The sequence below is a fragment of the Centroberyx gerrardi genome, chromosome 19 (genome assembly GCF_048128805.1).
Source record: "Centroberyx gerrardi isolate f3 chromosome 19, fCenGer3.hap1.cur.20231027, whole genome shotgun sequence".
Taxonomy (NCBI): Eukaryota; Metazoa; Chordata; class Actinopteri; order Beryciformes; family Berycidae; genus Centroberyx; species Centroberyx gerrardi.
This window is the reverse complement of record NC_136015.1, coordinates 23,804,243-23,823,696: the sequence shown is the minus strand read 5'-3', so window position 1 is coordinate 23,823,696 and position 19,454 is coordinate 23,804,243. Positions and strand designations below refer to the sequence as shown.

At 42.8% G+C, this 19,454-nt stretch overlaps 2 protein-coding genes across 2 annotated transcripts in view; both read right to left on the bottom strand.

Annotated features, from left to right (window-relative positions):
- iffo1a (intermediate filament family orphan 1a) overlaps positions 1 to 3,809 on the bottom strand; it is a 14,356-nt gene extending 10,547 nt beyond the window's left edge. Inside the window, exon 1 of the mRNA XM_071904746.2 lies at positions 2,818 to 3,809. Within this exon, the coding sequence (XP_071760847.1) occupies positions 2,818 to 3,809 (992 nt within the window). The remainder of the gene's footprint in view (positions 1 to 2,817) is intronic.
- Positions 3,810 to 6,103: 2,294 nt separating this feature from the next.
- LOC139915951 (glyceraldehyde-3-phosphate dehydrogenase-like) lies at positions 6,104 to 18,117 on the bottom strand. Its single transcript, XM_071904741.2, has 12 exons — positions 18,074 to 18,117; positions 17,554 to 17,603; positions 12,012 to 12,111; positions 11,244 to 11,353; positions 10,920 to 11,010; positions 10,382 to 10,497; positions 9,541 to 9,622; positions 8,697 to 8,848; positions 8,140 to 8,218; positions 7,660 to 7,743; positions 7,048 to 7,145; positions 6,104 to 6,476 (listed from the first exon to the last, which is right to left on the bottom strand). Exons 2-12 carry the CDS (start codon positions 17,574 to 17,576, stop codon positions 6,407 to 6,409), a joined length of 1,005 nt encoding a protein of 334 aa, XP_071760842.1. The 5' UTR covers positions 17,577 to 17,603; positions 18,074 to 18,117; the 3' UTR covers positions 6,104 to 6,406.
- Positions 18,118 to 19,454: the final 1,337 nt, after the last annotated feature.

Genomic DNA, 19,454 nt, shown 5'->3' with positions numbered 1-19,454 from the left:
TCTCTAACTATCTAGCTAGCTCCTGCTATCCATATCTTCTTTTGCTGACTCTCTCTTAATCTCTCATAGGTTAAAAACAAATGTCAATGCAAAAGCAATGTCAGCAACACTAAAACACATTTTAAATGATAAACAGTCTCTACACAGGTCAGAGTGAGTTGTTGTGTACTGGATGATCCTGCTGCTTCTGAAATGTCTGGAAAATCAATGTGACAAAAGCATTGCCTTGCAGTGGCATCCTGGCTCAGCAGGCTGGAGCACAAACCAGAGTTGTGAGGTCAGGGGTTTTTAATACAGACTACCTCAACAGTAGGATGAGTGGGACGGTACAAATGTGGAGCAGGGCGGTGCTGAAGAGCATGCATGCTGAGCAAAACCCTTTCCTGAATAACTAAAGGTTAAAATATCACAGCTTTTTTGCATGTGCATCCTATTTCTCTATTTAAAATGACAAAAATGCTGCAAAAATAACATAAAACCCTTTTTTGTTTGTTGTGTTTCTTTGGGACATCCTACTCTGCAACATATTTCCTGTTACCAAATATGTTTTTCTTTCATATGTTGTTCATATGTTGTTGTCGCACTCACAAATGGAAGATAAAACTTCTCAAACCGAGATGTTAAAATGCGAAGTTGCAATTCTTATTCTACATCTGACCAGTAAAATCACACTGTGCTCATGTGGAGAAATGCAAAGCGTTTCATGCCATCTCATCATCAATGCACTGCAATCTAACATTGCATTTTAATATCTTGGTTTGCATGCCGAGATTTGCATGTCCAGATTCTGTTTGTGTTATCTTGTTCTGAAATTACAATATTGCAACTGCTGTTCTTTAGTGTAATTGTGGTTATAACAGTGATGCATCACCACAGTACCCATAACCACAGTTAGGAACCTCCTCAAAGATATTATGGCTTTTAACAGTTAACAAGGCATGTGTACTAGATGAAAAGTTGTCTTCAAAGTGGGATACAAACGTAAGAATGGGAAAACAGGAGAAAAAAGAAAGGTTGCTAACTAGCTCCCTGGTTACCACATTAGTTGGCAAAACAACCCTTAAAGCAAGGCGAACTGTGTTATATGGGAATTGTCAAAATGGCCGGAGTGTCTTTTTAACCAATCAGATTGCTTGGCTGAAACAACCCATCGTAGAATTCAATATTTCAGCCACACTCTCTCTCTTCAGACTCATCCTGATCTAGACTGTACACACCAGATCTGACATGAGGTGAGTGCGGTGCCTTCTGCTAGTCACTTTTCACAACACAACTGTAATATGAGCCACACTCTGTAAAACTAGACAAAGCCTATAAGTCAAACTGTCCTGTCCAATACGTCTGCTTCTCTGATATGACCTCACTTTCTCTCTTATTCTTCTGCTTGTGGCTGGATATTAGTTCAACTTTGACAAATAGGGAGGTTATATTTATTATTACTAATAAATTATAGAATATTAGATTACTTACTTTATTCTGTTCATATTATCTGCTCATCTTGCACCACTTGCTTTTTCATACTACAATGTTTCCTGTGTTTAGTTTGGAAGCCATTATGTGTTGTTTGGTGCCTACTTATTGGTACAGCATGTGTCCATGTACATATATAATGTGTACAGTTTTCACAGGCCTGCACTGTGTGAAATTATAGAATAGATTCTATTCTGGCTACATGACTGTGCTCCAAATATGCTAGAATACCACAAGAAACTCACTGCATGTGGAACAAAGTAAGTAGGATATTATATAATATAGAGGCTGAGTAACATCATCCAGATTGGACACAACTTATTAAAATAAATCAGAAAAGAAGGTCAAGTTTAACTTACTTTACCTTTAAAAATATGATTAACCAGAGGGGATGCATGACTTATTTTGTATTAAAGGGATCAGCATCAGTGGTGTAGTGATGGTGGGTAGAAACTGCTCTGAAGGTGGGTACAAGGCACTGTGCTCGACGCTGGCATCCAATACAAGTCAATGGTACTGAGGCTAACTGGTGCATAAGCCATGCTAACATGCCCAGAAAGGACCTGGGTAGGGCCTGCATGCCTGCATAAATCCTTAAGATACATGACTGGATGCTATTCCCTTTTGTAAACCCTCAAATCACCAATCTGCAGCTCTAGTAACATGTAACACACCATATACTGTATGTAACATACTACATACTAGGGTTGGACCACTATATCGGTTAGCTGGTAGGCTCTATCAGATCGATATTGGTCCCATTAGATACTGGATACTGGCCAGTCAGCATCCCCACCTCTGATATGATGGAGGCTCCACCCTGACCACAGAAAAACAAACCTACAGTGAAATGTCATTTTCCTTGCACATTTATTTATTCATTTAATTGTTCAACTGTGTGTTTTGTAAATGAATGCTTTATGTAAAGGTGGTAATGTATCCCAGAGTTTCCTCTACCATTTTTAGTTTTAGTGTCCCATGATGGTCTACATGCTGTTTCAGAGGCTTTTCCACCCTGGCAAGAAGAAAACTCTGGTGGAAACAGTGAATCGTAATTTTTTGGCATGAAAATAGTCAGATTGAGAGATCCTGGATATTGGCACAGAATAGTATCGGTATCAGCAGCTTTAATACAAAAAGTTTTTGAAGGCCAAAGTGGTTTTGGCCTTCAAAAACCCATTGGCTGTTGGTCAAACCCAACTACATAATGTGATGCATACTATGAATTCATGTCATAAAGACTTATGTCAGCTTAAAAAGTGTAAAAACTCTATTCTGCAGATGAAAAGGTGTGTAAACTTTAAGGTGTGTTTGCCCTCCACTCCACCCTCCATCCTCCATCCTCACCTTCTCTTGTACTCGTCTCTCTCTCTCTTCACCTTGGCCAGGACGTTGTACAGCGCCCGGATCTCCGGCGTGATGGTGTCGATCTGCACCCCGACACCGTCCGGTTGCGTCCAGGAGACTCCGGGGCCCGTGACGCACGACTCCCTCCCGGTGCCGAACCGGCGCGTGTGGTTGTAGGACCAGATAGTCCCGGGGAGGAAGCGGGGGGGAGGAGGGGGGTGGTTGTTGGTGGCGGACATCCCGGTGTATTTCTCGTTGATGTTGGTGATGGTCCTGGTCGGGTCTGTGGGCGTCAGCGCCGGGCTGAGGGAGAACCCGGACGTGGTGAGGTTGGAGTTGGAATCCGTGGAGACTGTGATCGGGTTGAGGTTGTTCCCCAGGAAGGATTTGGTGTTGTTGGAGTCAAACAGAGAGGGGGGGTTCAGGGTGGGAGACAGGAGGCCGCCGGGCAGGTAGGCCGCGTTATTGGCGTTGTGGAGCGGGATGAGGCCCGGCCGCACTGGGATCGGCCCAACAAAACCAGTCTGGACCCCCATCTCTTTAGTTAACGGCTTTTGCAGGTGTGCGTCCCCTTCGTTTTCCTCATTATTCTCCAAAGCCTGCTGCAGCTGCTTCTCCAAGGCCTTGTTCCTGCGCTCCAGCTCGTGGACTTTGGCCAGGAAGCAGCGAAAGCGCAGGTTCAGAGTCTTCAGGACGCTGATGTTGGATCCCAGGTCGTTGCGCAGCGCCGTGGCCGCCGGCGGCACGCGGTGGAGAGGGTTGTTCAGGTGGAGGTAGGCGAGGCCCGACGGCGGCAGGGCGCCCAGGTCCAGCCCGGACAACCCATCCGACCCGAACCCGGTGTGGTCCCCCAGGAAGTAGCCCGGGTCCGGTATGGTGGAGTCCGCCTGGCCCGTCAGTTGGTGGTGGTGCTGCTGGGCCAAGAAGCTGCTCTCCCCCAGAACCGGATTCATGCTCGAGTAGGAAAATCTGAAGTGCTCGAAATCCGGCATGAACACCGTCTTCAATATTCAGCTTGGCAGCGAATTCCGTATGCAGAGAATTATTGTCCCGTCACAGAATCCAGGCCCAACACTCCTTTCTCTGCTCCTCTCTCCTAAATGGAAACTAGTTCGCCGGACGGTCACTCTTGCGCAAAGAGCTATAGGACTATAATAATCAGCTAATAAATCTTATAAGGATGCTATAGGCCTACAAATATCCTGTCGCAGCAAAATGACAAGTCCCTAAGGGAATATTATAAGAATATTATAGTGATAGACAACCATGGGGGATAAAAATAAAAAAAAATAGCATAAAGTACGATTAGGTCACTGTAAACTCAGTATTTGGCACCACAGACACACTGCAGGTCCCTATAGGAATATTATAGGAATATTAAAGTGAATTTGGGGTAATTCTAGGCGAGAGCTCAGGCAGGGGGGGAGCGCACTGTCGTAAAATAGTTTATTCTAAGGCTTAGAATAAAGTGCTAAAGGCAGAGGGAGATTTTGCGGCTATAATGAAAGAGTTAAGCGACGTACCTGTCCGGCCGAGGCGCAAATACTAACTTTTGCTCTGGGGATAAGCGAGTCAAATGAACCGGAGCAGAGTGCCGAGCAGCGGTGCAGCAGTGACCAGGAATAAACAAGTCAATGACTGCGGCTTTCGGCTACCGTAATGACGGCAAGAGAGGAGCAGCGGGAAAGTCTTGGGGTACCGTAGTAACGATAATAGAAGCGCACCGGGCAGTGTTAAATGGATGTAATGCATTTCTCCTACTGGTTCAACAACAATAACTACAACTCCTAGCAGGCACTGCTCTGGTCTCTCTCTCTCTCTCTCTCTCTCTCTCTCTCTCTCACACACACACACACACACACACACACACACACACACACACACACACACACACCCCTCCTCTTAGTTAATGTCACAAATAAAGAAAACTAGAAAACTATGAAAACTGAATCATATGGGAGCTTTAAACTAGCAGACTGGAGTTCAAGTTAAAGATACAAACATTTATTGTAGGCAATAAGCTTAGCCAGAAAAACTGTGGTTCTTTGGCTTTGTCCTGACATTGTTGCAAGCAAAACTGGCTCATTATAATTTGGCAGTTCTCCCAGAAACAAATTTCATATTCTGCACCAAACCCTGGGTCATTTTTAAAAGGTGTCTGGGCAAGACTAGTGCAGCCAGCTCAAGTTTCTGGCTGAAAAATGTTCAACAACCTCTGATTTAACTTTGGGGTTATAGATAGTCTGATTCTTAGCTCAGATAAATGTACCAAGACTCCAAAGAAAGGTCAGTTGAAAAGATAGATACAGTAAAGTGCAACTCCACCATCCAATACACTTTGGCTGAAAGCTACATCAGAGGTGAGTACACTCCAAATATGCTTAATTGTACAGTATAATATACACCGAGTGTAAAGTGTACTGTTGAGGAAGAAATGGAAAAATACCTATACTAAGTAACATTCCTATATGCTCACTTAATATATAACCTTTGACCCATATTTACACCTGAAGTGCCTAAAACTCAAGAACACTGAATCTGCTTCACCATTATCAGATTAAACTCTAAAGTAACATCCTGTGTGTTTCTCACTGAACTGTGAGCCTGGAAGGTGGAAATGTCCAAATCTCATCGACCAGACTTGTTGTCTTCTAGAACAGCGGTTCTCAACGTGGGGTCCGGGGACCACCAGGGGTCCTTGAGGGAGATCCAGGGGGTCCCCAGCAAATTGATCAATTGTTAAACTTCCACCATTATTTAATTTATAAGAAGTTAACACAATTAGAGAATGTAGAAGAATGACTGTTTGGATCACAGTTTCTCTGTTATCTCTCTACCTACAATACAGATAGTCATGGGATTCTGGACAAAATCATATCTGACAATAAAGATATTCTTAGATTTGAGTCCGAGAGACAAAATCTCATCAAATGAGGGTCTGTGGCTCTAATGTGGACTAAATTAGGGTCCTTGATATGAAAAAGGTTGAGAATCACTGTCCTGGAAGAAGGCGGTCATCTCTTATTATGCATCTCCATAAAGTGCTAGAAGTATAATTATCATTGGTTGTTCAGTCTTGTTCTTGCACCTTTTGACCAATAGCTTTATTATATTCTATCTGTACTAACATAATCATGAATACTCAATATAAAACTCTGTAATCATCTAGATTTGAGTTCCTTGTCTCCCAACCTGCAGATTGAATAAACCTGAATTTGCTTCCACAGTATACTACGCTTTACTCAGAAGAAGGAGAAAACTGCAGTTGTTTCCACAAACGGAGGACTTTATTATCATGTGGAGTGCAGAGCAGCCACTGTGCATGAAGAGTGCAACAAGACCATCCAGTACAATACAGATCAGTGGTGGAAACGCTCTGTACAGGCAGTAAAACACCCATCAGTCCTCACTGTCGAACAGAACAGAGGTGACTTCATCATATAAAAAGGCGTTTGGTTCGCTAGTCGTGTACGGTTTGCTCCCGGGGCGGACGGCAGGGCGTCCGGTTACAGGTGAAGGAAGAGGAAGGAATCATGGGAAGGAATAATGCATCATGGGAAAAGAGTGGTGAGCGGCCCGGAGGAGGACTTTACTCCTTGGAGAACATGTGCTGCACCAGGTCGCACACGCGGTTGCTGTAGCCGAACTCGTTGTCGTACCTGGGGAGAGAGAGAGAGAGAGAGAGAGAGAGAGAGAGAGAGAGAGAGAGAGAGAGAGAGAGAGAGAGAGAGAGAGAGAGAGAGAGAGAGAGAGAGAGAGAGAGAGAGAGAGAGAGAGAGAGAGAGAGAGAGAGAGAGAAGAGATTAAAAACAAAAAGGGAAGTAAAAAAACAAACAAAAGAAATCGCAAAATGAACTTCTGAACAAGGAGTAAATCCTGCAAATTGACAATTTTCTTTCCAAAATCACTTTTATCGAAACAATTTTAAAGTTCTAAAAAAAATGCATGACTAGAAAAACTTGTGATGATATGAATCGCAGTTTAAATCGCAATAGCAATATTCTATCAAATAATCACATTTCGATTTTTTTGTCAATAGCTTTCAGCCCTAAAAGAAACTCAATTTCTGTCCCTCTGAAGAAGCAAAGTTTCTACATGATCCACACACACTCCGACAGCACATCAGTGTCAAGATGTGTTTAAAATACTGGGGGGGTCACAGGAATGTTCCGGCTTCAAAACGGGGTCACCAGCTGAAAAAGGTTGTGAACGCTGCAGTAATTCACGCACCATGACACCAGCTTGACGAAGTGGTCGTTGAGGGCGATGCCGGCGCCGGCGTCGAAGATGGAGGAGCGGCAGTCGCTGTTGAAGTCTGTGGACACAACCTGAGAGACAGACAGACAGACACAACACATTATTTATTTAATATAGAAAGCTGTCCAACAAGCTGCTTGTGAAAATGGTTTGCTGTAAAAAGGTGATCTTTAGATTAATGCCATATCCTGTTTGATTCCAAAAACGTTAAAAATCAATAATCATAAGTTATACTCACAAAATATTTTTAATATATACACAGTGTAAATATCTGCAGATTCACCAGTGCCTGTCCTTTAAACACACGGTATGGTGTTTTTAAAATTATAAGATACTTGTTGGCATTTCCTTTTTTTAAATGCTATAAAAATACTAAAGAGACCTGAGAACCTGTTCTCATAAGAAACAGGTTTCAACGTCCCATCAGCCACATTATTCTGGGATGTGCTGCCATCTACTGGTCCAATTCAGACACTACACCCCAAACATAAACCCACTGTAATCAAACTGCATGTGCTGCTGGTGGAGACTGAGAAGATGACCACGTCTAAACACATCTGTAATGACTGGATGTGTGTTTTTTACCTGGTCCTCTGTGTATCCCAGAATTCCCCTCATGGGTCCCTCGGCGGCGGCCTTCATGACCTTCTTGATGTCATCGTACTTGGCCTGGAGGAGGAAATGAAGAGACATGTCATATTAAAAACAAACAGGGAAGGAATTACATCATCAACAAAGAAACGAAACAAGAAACCAGAGGTTTGGGTTTCAGACTGTGGCATCATTAGGAGAATATTTCAGATATTACAGCAGAAGGAAAGGATCTCGCTGCTTAGATCAAAACACTGGAGAGGATACATGAGAAGCAACATCAAGTTATAATAAGATAATTCATCATGCAGCATTAAAATCTGTCCAAATTTAACAGAAGGTGGCAAACCTCAACTTTCCTTCCTGTTTTATATCAAGTTTACAGTCAAAATGAAGTTTAAATCAAATTACAGGGAAAAAAAAACAAATTAGCAGTTGTATTAAGTGATATAAAAGTGCATCAGAGAGACTTACGGGCTTCTCCAGGCGGACGGTCAGGTCGACCACAGAGACGTTGGGGGTGGGGACACGGAAAGCCATGCCAGTCAGCTTACTGTGAAACAACACAGGCAGGTTAGACCCAAAAAAACCAAAATGTGACACAGTGCTTCTGTTTAGTTATGAAGGCAGAAATATCACATGGCACCTCCAAAACTTAAAAAAAACGTCGATCTCTAAGCGTACAGGACCACAATTCCTGCTCTGTTTCTCATGTTAAAGCTGCAATATGCAACTTTTTCCACACATTTAAACAATTAAAAGAGGATATGTTATTCCTTCCAGTTTGCCTGAAATTGGCTTTTCAATTTTTTTCAAGTCCTATGGATTTTTTAAAACCACCTACGCATATGAATTTATCAATATTTAATACCAGGAGTGACGAACCAATATGAAACACTGCAGCAGTTGATTTCACCGATTTACTGACTGATTTCACAAATTTAATGTTACACTTCAATCCCCCATAAGGAAATTCCCTTCTCTCGTGCCGCTTGCCCACAGGGTCAGGGGTCAGAGGTCGGGAGGCGTACCCGTTGAGCTCGGGGACGACCTTGCCCACGGCCTTGGCGGCGCCGGTGGAGGCGGGGATGATGTTCTGGGCGGCTCCGCGTCCGTCTCTCCACAGCTTACCAGAGGGACCGTCCACCGTCTTCTGAGTGGCGGTGACAGCATGGACTGTGCTCTGTGGGGGGGGGGGGGCAGTTACATCAGATCTGCTTTGGTAAATGCTTATTTTACTTTTGCTCTTTATTCTATATAACCCACTTGTTTGTTTACTTTATTTTATCCGTTTTACTGGTTGTGAGGCACTTTGTAAACTTGTTTTAAGAAAGGTTCTGTATAAATAAAATGTTTATTATTTTGTCCTGTTGAGGGCCAATTAACTAAATGCTGGCATGTTTTGTTCCATAAGTTCTACTAGCGATAAACCATTTAGTCATCCCATTTTATTTTAAAAGCTACTCTAGACACTATAAATATTCAGAAAACTGATAGATGATCATCTTATCTAACCATAATTTTGTCTTTTGCCTTAGCTTTGAAACAAATGGCAGCTGCCAGGCAAATGCTGGTAAATTTTGGCCGTGGCTGGCAGATCTGTCAGTTCCACTAGCCTCTTTTACAAGTAGCCAGTCTGTTTGATCATTTTATTTATTCTTAAAAACTCCTCTAGACACTAAGAAATCACATTTACCTCATGAATCAAAAAGCCACTGTGACTGATAAGACTGAAAAGTTCAGTTTTACGCCACATTTTCAGTGTCCCTAAATGCATCATAGCAGATACCAGTGTGTGTGAAACATGATGCTGCAGAGGCAGAGGCAGCAACATGGCAGCAGTGTGTGATTTTAACATCGTGTGTCGTTCCTCACCATCAGACCCTCAACGATGACAAAGTTGTCGTTGATGACCTTGGCGACGGGAGCCAGGCAGTTGGTTGTGCAGGAAGCGTTGCTATGGAAACACGACAAGGTAAAAAAAAAAAAATTCATACAAATGCTACAAAACACTCTGACGGTGCTTTCAGTGACAGAAATACAGATGCAGCGAATGTGTCAGAGACAGTCTGGGTGCAGTAATGTTTAGAGATGATCTTGGTTTGACTTTCGCTTTTTGGCAAACTGGAAATCATCCAGACATCGACAGAAACTGTTCACACTGCAGCCTGGAGATTTATACATTAGACACATGTTTCACTTCTGATTATGGGTTTGCACATACCAAGCTTATTATCGCAAACTAAAACTGAGATGAAAATGTTAAAAGCATTATGAACTGAAATAAAAATAAAAAATGAGACAATGAAAAAACTAAAACTATCTTGTGTATTTGTAAAACTAATAAAATAATTTGTTTATGTGCAGGGTTAAAGAAAAAAAAAAAAGGGGATTTAGAAATGGTCCCAACTTTTAGTTGAGGATGTAAAATCAAATGAAAAAAATCATGTAAATACATTTTTTAAAGAATTTATAATTTATTTGTATTACACAATACATGTTGCAAACATAGAAAATAATAGCTTTGCTGAACTTATATCATTACACCTTTAAAAATATAAAAATTACATTCCCCTACCAAAATTACTACATCTAGAACTGAAACTCAATGAAAACTTAAACTACCAAAGCAACAGTGAACAGAAACAAAAACTGAAAACTACACAAAAAGTAAAAACGAATGAAAAATCCCAAACTATAAAGAGGAGATTCTCACCTGACGACCTTCATGGAGGTGTCGTACTTGTCGTGGTTGACTCCCATGACGAACATGGGGGCGTCGGCGCTGGGGGCGGAGATCACCACCCGCTTAGCGCCGCCCTTCAGGTGAGCCTGGGAGGGGGGGGGGGGGGGGCAGACAAGAGGGCAAAGGTCAGAGGACTGAACTCTGATCCGAGGCAGAAGGTAATGAATTTTTCTCCAACTTGTTAGCCAATTTTCCAAATTACACTGTAAATTTTTGATTCAAATTGACAAAAATGCTAAAGTATCATATATAAAATTTAATGAGTTCTCCAAAGGTTTAATGATATTTTCCAAAATATTTCTAGTCCCAGATCTGAAATTCCGTAACTTTTCCAGGATTTCCATGACCGTGGGAAGTCATGTTGTTTTTTTTTGCTGGTGTCGTTTACAGGAATAATCGGTATAAGATTCAATGCATTTTACTGATTCCTTGGCTGAAACTGCCCATCGTACAGCGCCACATTCCTCTGAACTGGGTCTCGCAGCTCGGCAGCGGCTGTCAGACTTACGGAGGCTTTCTCGATGGTGGTGAAAACACCGGTGGACTCAACAACGTAGTCGACACCAGCGTCGCTCCACTTGATGTTGGCGGGGTCCCTCCTGTAAACACAAGAGGTCAGAGGTCATTAACCGATACATACCGGCCAGCGATTGAAATAGAATCCAAATTTCAAAAGCTAAAGCTGCCCATTACACCTTCGCTTCACCGTTAATCAAAGCCGGTATTGTATTGAAAACAGAATTGCAGGGTAAAGTTGCTAAAAATACTGTGATGCAACAAACCCTTTCCCTGTAGAAATAAGGAAACTACGCGTCAGTGTGAGGGAACGTACTCGTGGAAGACCATGATGTGCATGTTGCCGATCACCAGCTTGCCGCCCTCTGCCTTCACCTCTCCGTGCTTGAAGGGGCCGTGGGTGGAGTCATACTTGAACATGTAGACCTACAGGAGGAGGAGGATGAAGTGCAAGTTTAAAGCACTGAAAATGCATGTGTGTTCAAGAGTTTTATAGAACTGTGCAGGGGAAACACCCATTTGATTAAAGTATAGGATCTCAAAAATCTGCTGTAGCTGCTGCACCATTTATTTAAATGGCAAAGCTTCAAGTGGAGCCCAATCCAACAGTGAATACTCAAGTGGAGGTTTTCTAAGACTCATATTAGCTCTCTACTGTCTTCTAATTCAAGTGTTTAAGATTCTCTCCTCACTTCCATAATGTTTCTCATGACCTAGAGCTGATTTTGCAAACTAAATAAAACAAAATCCACTGAACTTAAAATGAAGAGGAACAGGAGAAGTCTAGTTGATTCAGGTTTTATTTTTTTCAGACATCTTGCTACCTGGATGACTGAAATGAATGTACACAGACAGACTGAAACTAACCCTGCCCTTCTTTTAGACTAAGCCGTTACAGGATCATACTCCGCACACAGTGACTGTTCATCAGCTGGTCCAGAGTAGAAAAACCAATCAAATGATCATTAACCACTTGGAGGCACATTGTAATCTCCCTGTGATCAGCTACAGAGTCCCAGCCCAGACTTGGAAAAAAAAAAAAACACCGTCCCACACGGATACAGAGAGTAAAGCCGGTCCTCACCATGTAGTCCAGGTCGATGAAGGGGTCGTTGATGGCCACAACCTCCACCTTGCCTCCGGTGGCGGCGGCGCGGGTCACCAGACGGCCGATACGACCGAATCTGTGGGACGGAAGAAAGTCAATTAACTTCATTCAGTCACCATGCTGCAGAGAAAACCAACAGGATCACAGTGTGGTCAGTCTGTACTCCAGTCCGTTTATCACACAAACATTTCCAACAGTTGATCAAAATTGTCTTCTGTAAAGTTTGCCAAAACCTTCTTACACCACTCTGTTCACCCTCAAATTGTCATAAATTTTACCAGAATTTGTGTAACAGTTTAAAATCGGTTCCCAATGGCTCAGAGAACATAAAATAGAAAAGGTGTGAATCCTTATAATGCACAAAATGATATTATTTCCTGTAATAGTGCTAACAAATACAAGCACTTCAAAGCAATAAATTAACACAAATCTAGTCTTTCTTAGCACTATTTAAAGCAAATAAACGACTTGATTTGTGCATTATATGGATCCCACTTTTTCGGTTTTATAATCTTCCTGCAAACCATCTTTGGGTGTGAAAACGTCGCCGCCTCCCAACTCACACCGCAGTACCGCTCTCCAACCAGCAGGTGGCAGCGACACCCAGCTAACATGAGCGTCGCCCTGCAGGACGGACGGACACACAAGACCTGCCGACCCTGACTGAAGACCACAACAGTTGGCACAGGAGGCCGAAAGCTTCTGTTTACACCTAATATGGCTGCCGTCACTGCAGCTCAGAGAGACAGACGGAAAGAAGAAGAAGAAGAAGAAGAAGAAGAAGAAGGGGGGAGCAAACAGGAAGAATTATCCTGAATAAAAAAGGTAAAGAGTGTTCCTGTGACCCTGGAGAGATCACTTGAGAAAAGCGCAGGGAAAAGACAGAAGAAATACAAGCTAAAAAAGACAGGTAGGTAGATGTTTCCCCGGGTTTACTTCAAGATAACAGCCTGCAAGAGAAAGAGGAGGAGGAGGAGGAGGAAGGTGAAGGAAGTAGAGGTAGATTCAGCTATAAAAAGGTCACACATCAGGAGTGATCAGGAACACAAAGCCACAGGAAAATGGCTTAAAATTTAGACCACTGCAGAATGCAAGAGGCTCTGAAATGAAAAATACTCAGAAATTCAAAGCGTCTGAAGAGGCTTAATAAGTCGGCTGAAGGTAGATGTTGTTATAAGAGCAGAGTAAGGGAAGAGAAGAGAAGCAGCAAAGAGTAACTTAAAGTTAATTGAGTTACAAATTCATCCTCCATGTGCCCAGATCAGCTGAAGTTTCTTTGGATGAGAGACGCTTCAAAAAGCCGCTTTGGTTTTGCTTCACCTCACCTGCACAATCCAACTCTTTCCTCTTATGCATTTCGTCATATTTATGTTTAAAATAAAAAATCTTCCAACAGACAATTCAACCGAACGTTCAGAGCCTGGTTGGAGTTCAGCTGGAGGAATCTGCATGTTCTCGTGTCTAATCTATACAAAAGGAAATAAAGGCAGTCTGATATGAGCTGATATTACTGTTTAACCTCATCAGACCGCAGATGAGACGCTGCACACACACACACACACACACACACACACACACACACACTCTATCTGCTGGGCGTTTCAGTCACGCAGAGAAGCAGTTTCTTTTGAAAACCCCTTATTTAACCAGGCAGGTTGAGTAAGAACTGACCCGGGTCAAACTGCGTGTGTGAATAACTCTTAGTACTTTTAACTGCAGGTGGGCGGAGTTTCAGGTGAGCCATCAATCACAGAAAATGACACTAAACTGGCTTTCAAACACTTTCCCATGACTGTCTAAACTTCACTGTGTTGTCCTACATGGAAAACACCAAACACTTGTTGGCACGTAGATGCAAACCATAAGTATCTGAGGATTATTTGACCAGGTTTTACTAGGAACACAGTCCAGTTTCCTGGTTAAGCGGAAACTGGACGGGGGCAGGGAGTTCTTCCACAACATTTTATCGACAGGAAAGAGCTTTTGCTTTTCCATATACCTGATCCACATTTCCCCCAGACCAGACTGTCCAGATTCAACCCGTCGTCCACTAGCCTGCCTAAGAGAATCACTAAGTTTTGTGCAACTGTCACTTTTCCCTTGCGCACCATTTTATTTTGTGTCTTCTGCTGTGAAGCACTTTAACTAACTTTAAGAAAAGTGCTATATGAAGAAATTATTATTATTGCTTCCCATCAGTGCAATCAGTCAGGTTTCAACAGAGAACCATGTGCACACTATAGATAAGAGTCCTGTTTATTAAAATTTCCATTTCTAGTCATTATTTAACAGACAATGTACCACTGCATGCCACTTCTTTATATATACACACTGCCTCATTAAGAGACCCATTCCCTAATTTTTTACTTTGAATTTTCTCATTTACATCAGTTATGTGAGAACAATAAAACTGAATCTGATTCAACTATCGTTTGATTCATGTCTGACAAGATGAGAGAAGACTTCACATTGCGGCATATTAACATTAACTATACGATCTATACTTCACACTCATGTGTAGCTGATGGCCCTGTGCCTGAGTCAGATGTTCAGGACAGCAGTCTGTTATGTAACCTGCTGTGTCTCCAGCACACAGGAGTCACATTACACAGTTATGCTGTCAGCGATGAGACGGGACCGTTTAAATCTTTACCCAGCGACAGAGACCGTAACACCCCCCCCCCCCCCCCGCCCCCCTGCATGCTAAAATAAGAGACTCTCTCCATCTACAGAAGAAAGCACCAGCCAGAGGTGAAGGAGCACCAGAAGTCAAAACAGAAGCGTTTGGTAACGCTGGAAAGTCTCTTCTCTCATTAGTGCAACAACTCAAGTTTTTGGTTTTAATGCGAGGCTTCAGCGCTCCAAAAAAACAACAAAAAAACACCTCAATATTCTGCATCTTCTGCTTTTAGGTTTCATGACAAATGAAGTCAAGATAGGAAAGCAGCCTTCATCCCATGTGGTGAAGGTCTGCATCAGGTCTGATATGCAGGAAACAGCATTATTTAGTCCGCCGAGGAGGTCGTGTTTGTCCGTCTGTCAGCAGGATAGCTCAAAAACTTATGAACTGATTTCCATTGAAATTTGGTGAACAGATCAGCATTGGGCCAAAGGAACTACTGATTACATTTTGGTGGAGATCTGGATCTGAGATTTCTGCCATTAGGCGATTATCTTTAGCCATAACTATAAAACTAAGAGATAGAGACTTGATTTCAAATCCTAAAGGGATATTTGCAGAGTCAAGAAATCAATTTAACTTAAAATTTAAGTGATAGGACTGATGTGTTTGGGTGGAACAGCAAGTTGGAGAATTGTTCAGTGTTGGCGGAGGTTTGCCGTCCCGAGTGCCTTCTAGTTTCTTTGTAAGGTCTCATCTTCAGGACTGTAACAGCAACACCAAAAAGCAGGGAAACTAATATTCTCATTAGACTGCTGTCCCACAAAAGACAGTAAACTGTTCAGAGTTAAGCTGAGAAAAATGACTGAGGTTCTTTAGTTTCTTTTAACTGCAGGGCCTGGTAAGAAAATGCGATGAGTTTGTCAGCTCGAGTTATTCTTTATCCATAATGAAGTGGACTGACAATTATAAAATCTCATTATTGGACAAAATTGAAGTCGCTGCTTTTCTTGTTTCCTGGACAGAGTGGGAGTGATGCTGTAAAAAACTGCTTCAGACAGGCAGCGGACGGTTTCCCCTGCGTTGGTTTTGGGAAGCCACCAAGCAGCCGGCGTGTCCAAATGGACCGGAGCCCATCTTGTGTGTGTGTGTGTCTGTGTGTGTGTGTGTGTGTGGCGGCTCGATGTTGGTGTTGGGACAGGTCCAGATCCAGGAGCTAATCTCCCAGCCGCTCGGCAGCAGCTGCTCCGCCGCCGAGGAGAAACCGTTCCGCTGGTGAGCTTCAGTCTGAGCAGCTTCCCTAACACCGGCAGGCGGACGATCTCTGAACTTCAGCAGAAAGGTTAGAGCGTTAAAAATAGACGAGGGGAGAATAAAAGGAATGTGACAGCTGAGGAGAGGAGCGATGCAGACGGAGAGGGGATTGGAGAGGAGGGGGGGGGGGGGGGGGGGGGCAGCCATGACACCACTGGACCAGAAATAACTAGAGAATGGACGGGTCCAGTCCAGCGTCCCGTCACTCAAACAGCATTTAGACAAGGAGACTCCCAAACTAATATGAGTTATTATTAGGTGAGGTGGAAAAAAATCAAAGTGCTTCACGCCACAGAAACCAAACTCTTTTCACCTTGGCACTTATGTCTTTAGGATTTTTCTATCATGCATGATCACTCTAAAAAAGGACACAAGAATATTTGCTGCATTTTTTTCCATTAATTTGCAACTAGAGGCAACGTTCCTGCTTTTTGGTTCTTGATTGCATAACTTGATGCATAACTCTAACTGAATCTACTTCAGGGAAAGTCACATCATCCTCTCCACTCATAATATCCCCCCCATTTCTTCCTCTACTGAGTCCAATACGCTCTTATTTTGAAGTAGAAGAAAAATCCCTTCTATTCATCTCTTTTTCCCCCCATCATTCCTCAGCCTCTTCTTTCAGATAATCATTCTAGGATCACAGAAGTGTTGTCAGCTATCAAGGAAATGAAGCTTCTACTACTGCACGTCATCCTGCATCCGCTCATCAGCTAAAAGAATATAAATAGTGAGGAAACTCTGGTCCAGTCACTGGTATGAAACTTGAGAGGCAGTCTATGTGTGACCCCTCTGTCCAGCTGCCCTGCTACTGGACTTCGGGACGTCCGACATGCATGGGACGCCCCTGTGTTACGCTGCCTCACACTTGGAACCGGCGGAGGAACTTGAGGATTCTGGACGCCGCCCCAGTGGGTCTGTCCGGCCGCCATCTAGATACCAGTCTCTATTAGCACCCAATCAAAGGGTTTCCCCGAGAAAAAGTTGTTAACCAGGTGGCAAATGAGGCTCAACGCAGACGCCATGGCTGTTTTACAGCAGCATCATCATAACAGAAACACAATATTCCTTTGGCCCTTAGATTAAAAAGCAATGCTAAAATCTGAAAAGGGGATTTGAAAACACGACTATATAATCATGTTTCTCTAATGGACGTTTTCTGTTCCTTATTTTCTGAGAGTGTAGGAGGCAGACAACCCAAGTCATGCCACTGATGTTTAGATACTTCATATATTTTGGCAGTGTTGAGGCAAATTCTCCAAAATCGGCCCGTCTGACTGGTAAAAATCCTGATTTAAATTCTAGCAGGAGAAAGTTTTGCCCTGGTTCAGTCAGAAAAATAGAGTTAAGTCTCTAATTCAGATGACTAATTTTAGACAAACAGCCAACTTCCTCACTGCAAGTTGAGACTTTGCAGAAACAATCACTCCAACTCATATATACAGACTCCTATAGAAGCTGTAGCCTTCACCCTGTCCCACAGTCCAATCAATCAAAGTTTCAGAGGGAATCACTTCTCAAAGCTGCAGTGTGAGATGAAAGTTTTTCAAATGTGACTAAAAGCAAACAGCATCAACTCACCCGTTGATTCCAATCTTCACCATTTTGCCTGATATGGTCTATAGTCCTCACTGGAAGGGAAAACAATGAAGAGACATTTATTTCTCATCCCAAACAGCACAGAACACATCATGAAAAACACCTGAAGAACAAAACTCCATGAAACAAACTACATAGCAACTGCAGAAATACTGAAATGAATTTAAGCAAGCAGTACTTTGCAGAAACACAAACTTAAGTTATGTAGGCCTAATGTACATTTTTTGATAACGGCATGCAAAGCAAATATGAAACCAGATTGTAAGGGTTACAAGCCGAGAGTTGCATGAACCACTCCAGCACCGCAATTCAAGTCAATTGAACGACTTTGCCAGCGATTTTTTTTGGGACAGGAAGTCTTCCACCTGTCGTTTGGAGCCGCGCGTAAAATCATTCTCGGCGCGCGTGAAACCGTCAGCAGACTTTCAGGTTTCATCGCAATATTTCGGCATCATCGGTCAAACTCAGAATTCAGAAGATCTCCAGAGAAGTGGAAGAGTACCGTTTGTGAAGCGCCTCTGTCTGTCTGTGTATCCTCTGGGGAGCAAGAGAGAGCGGGGACGAGCAAAGGTGCCACCGCAATTTATCCCTCCAGCGCGCCGCCGGACACGCCCCCCGCGCCAGTGTCAAGGTCGCGTGCAGCTGCCTGTCAAACCAGAGGAGAGTTTATTTAAGAAACAGGTGAAAAGGCCGCGGGTTTACAGCGGTTTAGACCGGCTGGGAGGCGTTATGACAGACCTGAAACCCTCTGAGCTGCTGGGAAATAACTTTGAGAGGCTCACTGCTTTTTAAAAACAAATGTAGGCCTAAATAGTAAATAAAATCATATGTAATAGGCCTATATTCTATTAAATGTTATTCTTCCGCCAAGGAATATAGTTCTTGGGTAGCGGCTAGACAACGTGGTTGCTAAGCGACGCATTGATATGTAAATTAACGGTTATGTGGTCACATCTGGGTCACATGTGTGTTTACGTAACATCATTAATATGTAAATGAGTTGATATAGGCTCACAGGTGTGAAGCGATATCAGTCAATCAGAACTGAGGACTTATATTGCTTTCATTATCTATCTATCTATCTATCTATCTATCTATCTATCTATCTATCTATCTATCTGTGTATTTGTTTGTTTAGTTACTTGTTTATTTTCTGTGTTTATTTTTTATGTTTATCTATTACAGCATCACTATAGTTTTGTTTTGTAACAGGACTATAATATTAAAGGCCCAAGAAAACTTCTCTTACATGAAGCCCTTACTTTCTGTAACTCTGACAATTCATATACAGTATCTCCATCATTGTAGCTTAAACATGCTTTTGTACAGCAGTGAAAGCATCTCTGTTTACAGTAAATTCACAGTATGAATTTGATCACCAAGTACAATAAATGACGATGGTGACACTGGTACAGAGACATACTGACAAAACACAAGCTTAGATACATTTAGCATCCTTCATACAGAGGTAAGAGAGAAAGTTCAAAGGTTTGTGGAAGAAATCGGATGCGTTCCTCCTTTCAGCTGGTCTTCAGCCCAAACCCAAACCCCCCCGACACATACACACACACACACACACACACACAGAGACACACACACACCTCCCTCCCCTCCTCTGGTCACCAGGTTCGTCTCATGTTCTCTGTATGACACTTGCGGTCTGCTGGTCATGTGATGCCCACTGCTACATGAACCATAACACGCAAGGAGAGGAGGAGGAGGAGGAGGAGGAGGAGGAGGAGGAGGAGAGGGAACGACATTTCAGCTGCCCTCCCTGCTTTGTTAGAGATTTTAAGCTTTAAATTCACCCCCTCCCCTTATATTCTACCTCAGTTTAGACAAGAGACAACTTTTAATAAAACAGAGTAACTACCAAGCTCTGA

What these genes read in the sequence shown, in the direction of transcription:
- LOC139915951 (XM_071904741.2), bottom strand. Translation starts at nt 17,576, where the DNA reads ATGGTGAAGATTGGAATCAACGG. An exon ending in CCACCATCGAGAAAGCCTCC is followed by an intron (nt 10,498 to 10,919) that starts GTAAGTCTGACA and finishes CCCCCCTCCCAG; the next exon opens with GCTCACCTGAAGGGCGGCGC. An exon ending in TGGGATACACAGAGGACCAG is followed by an intron (nt 7,146 to 7,659) that starts GTAAAAAACACA and finishes TCTGTCTCTCAG; the next exon opens with GTTGTGTCCACAGACTTCAA.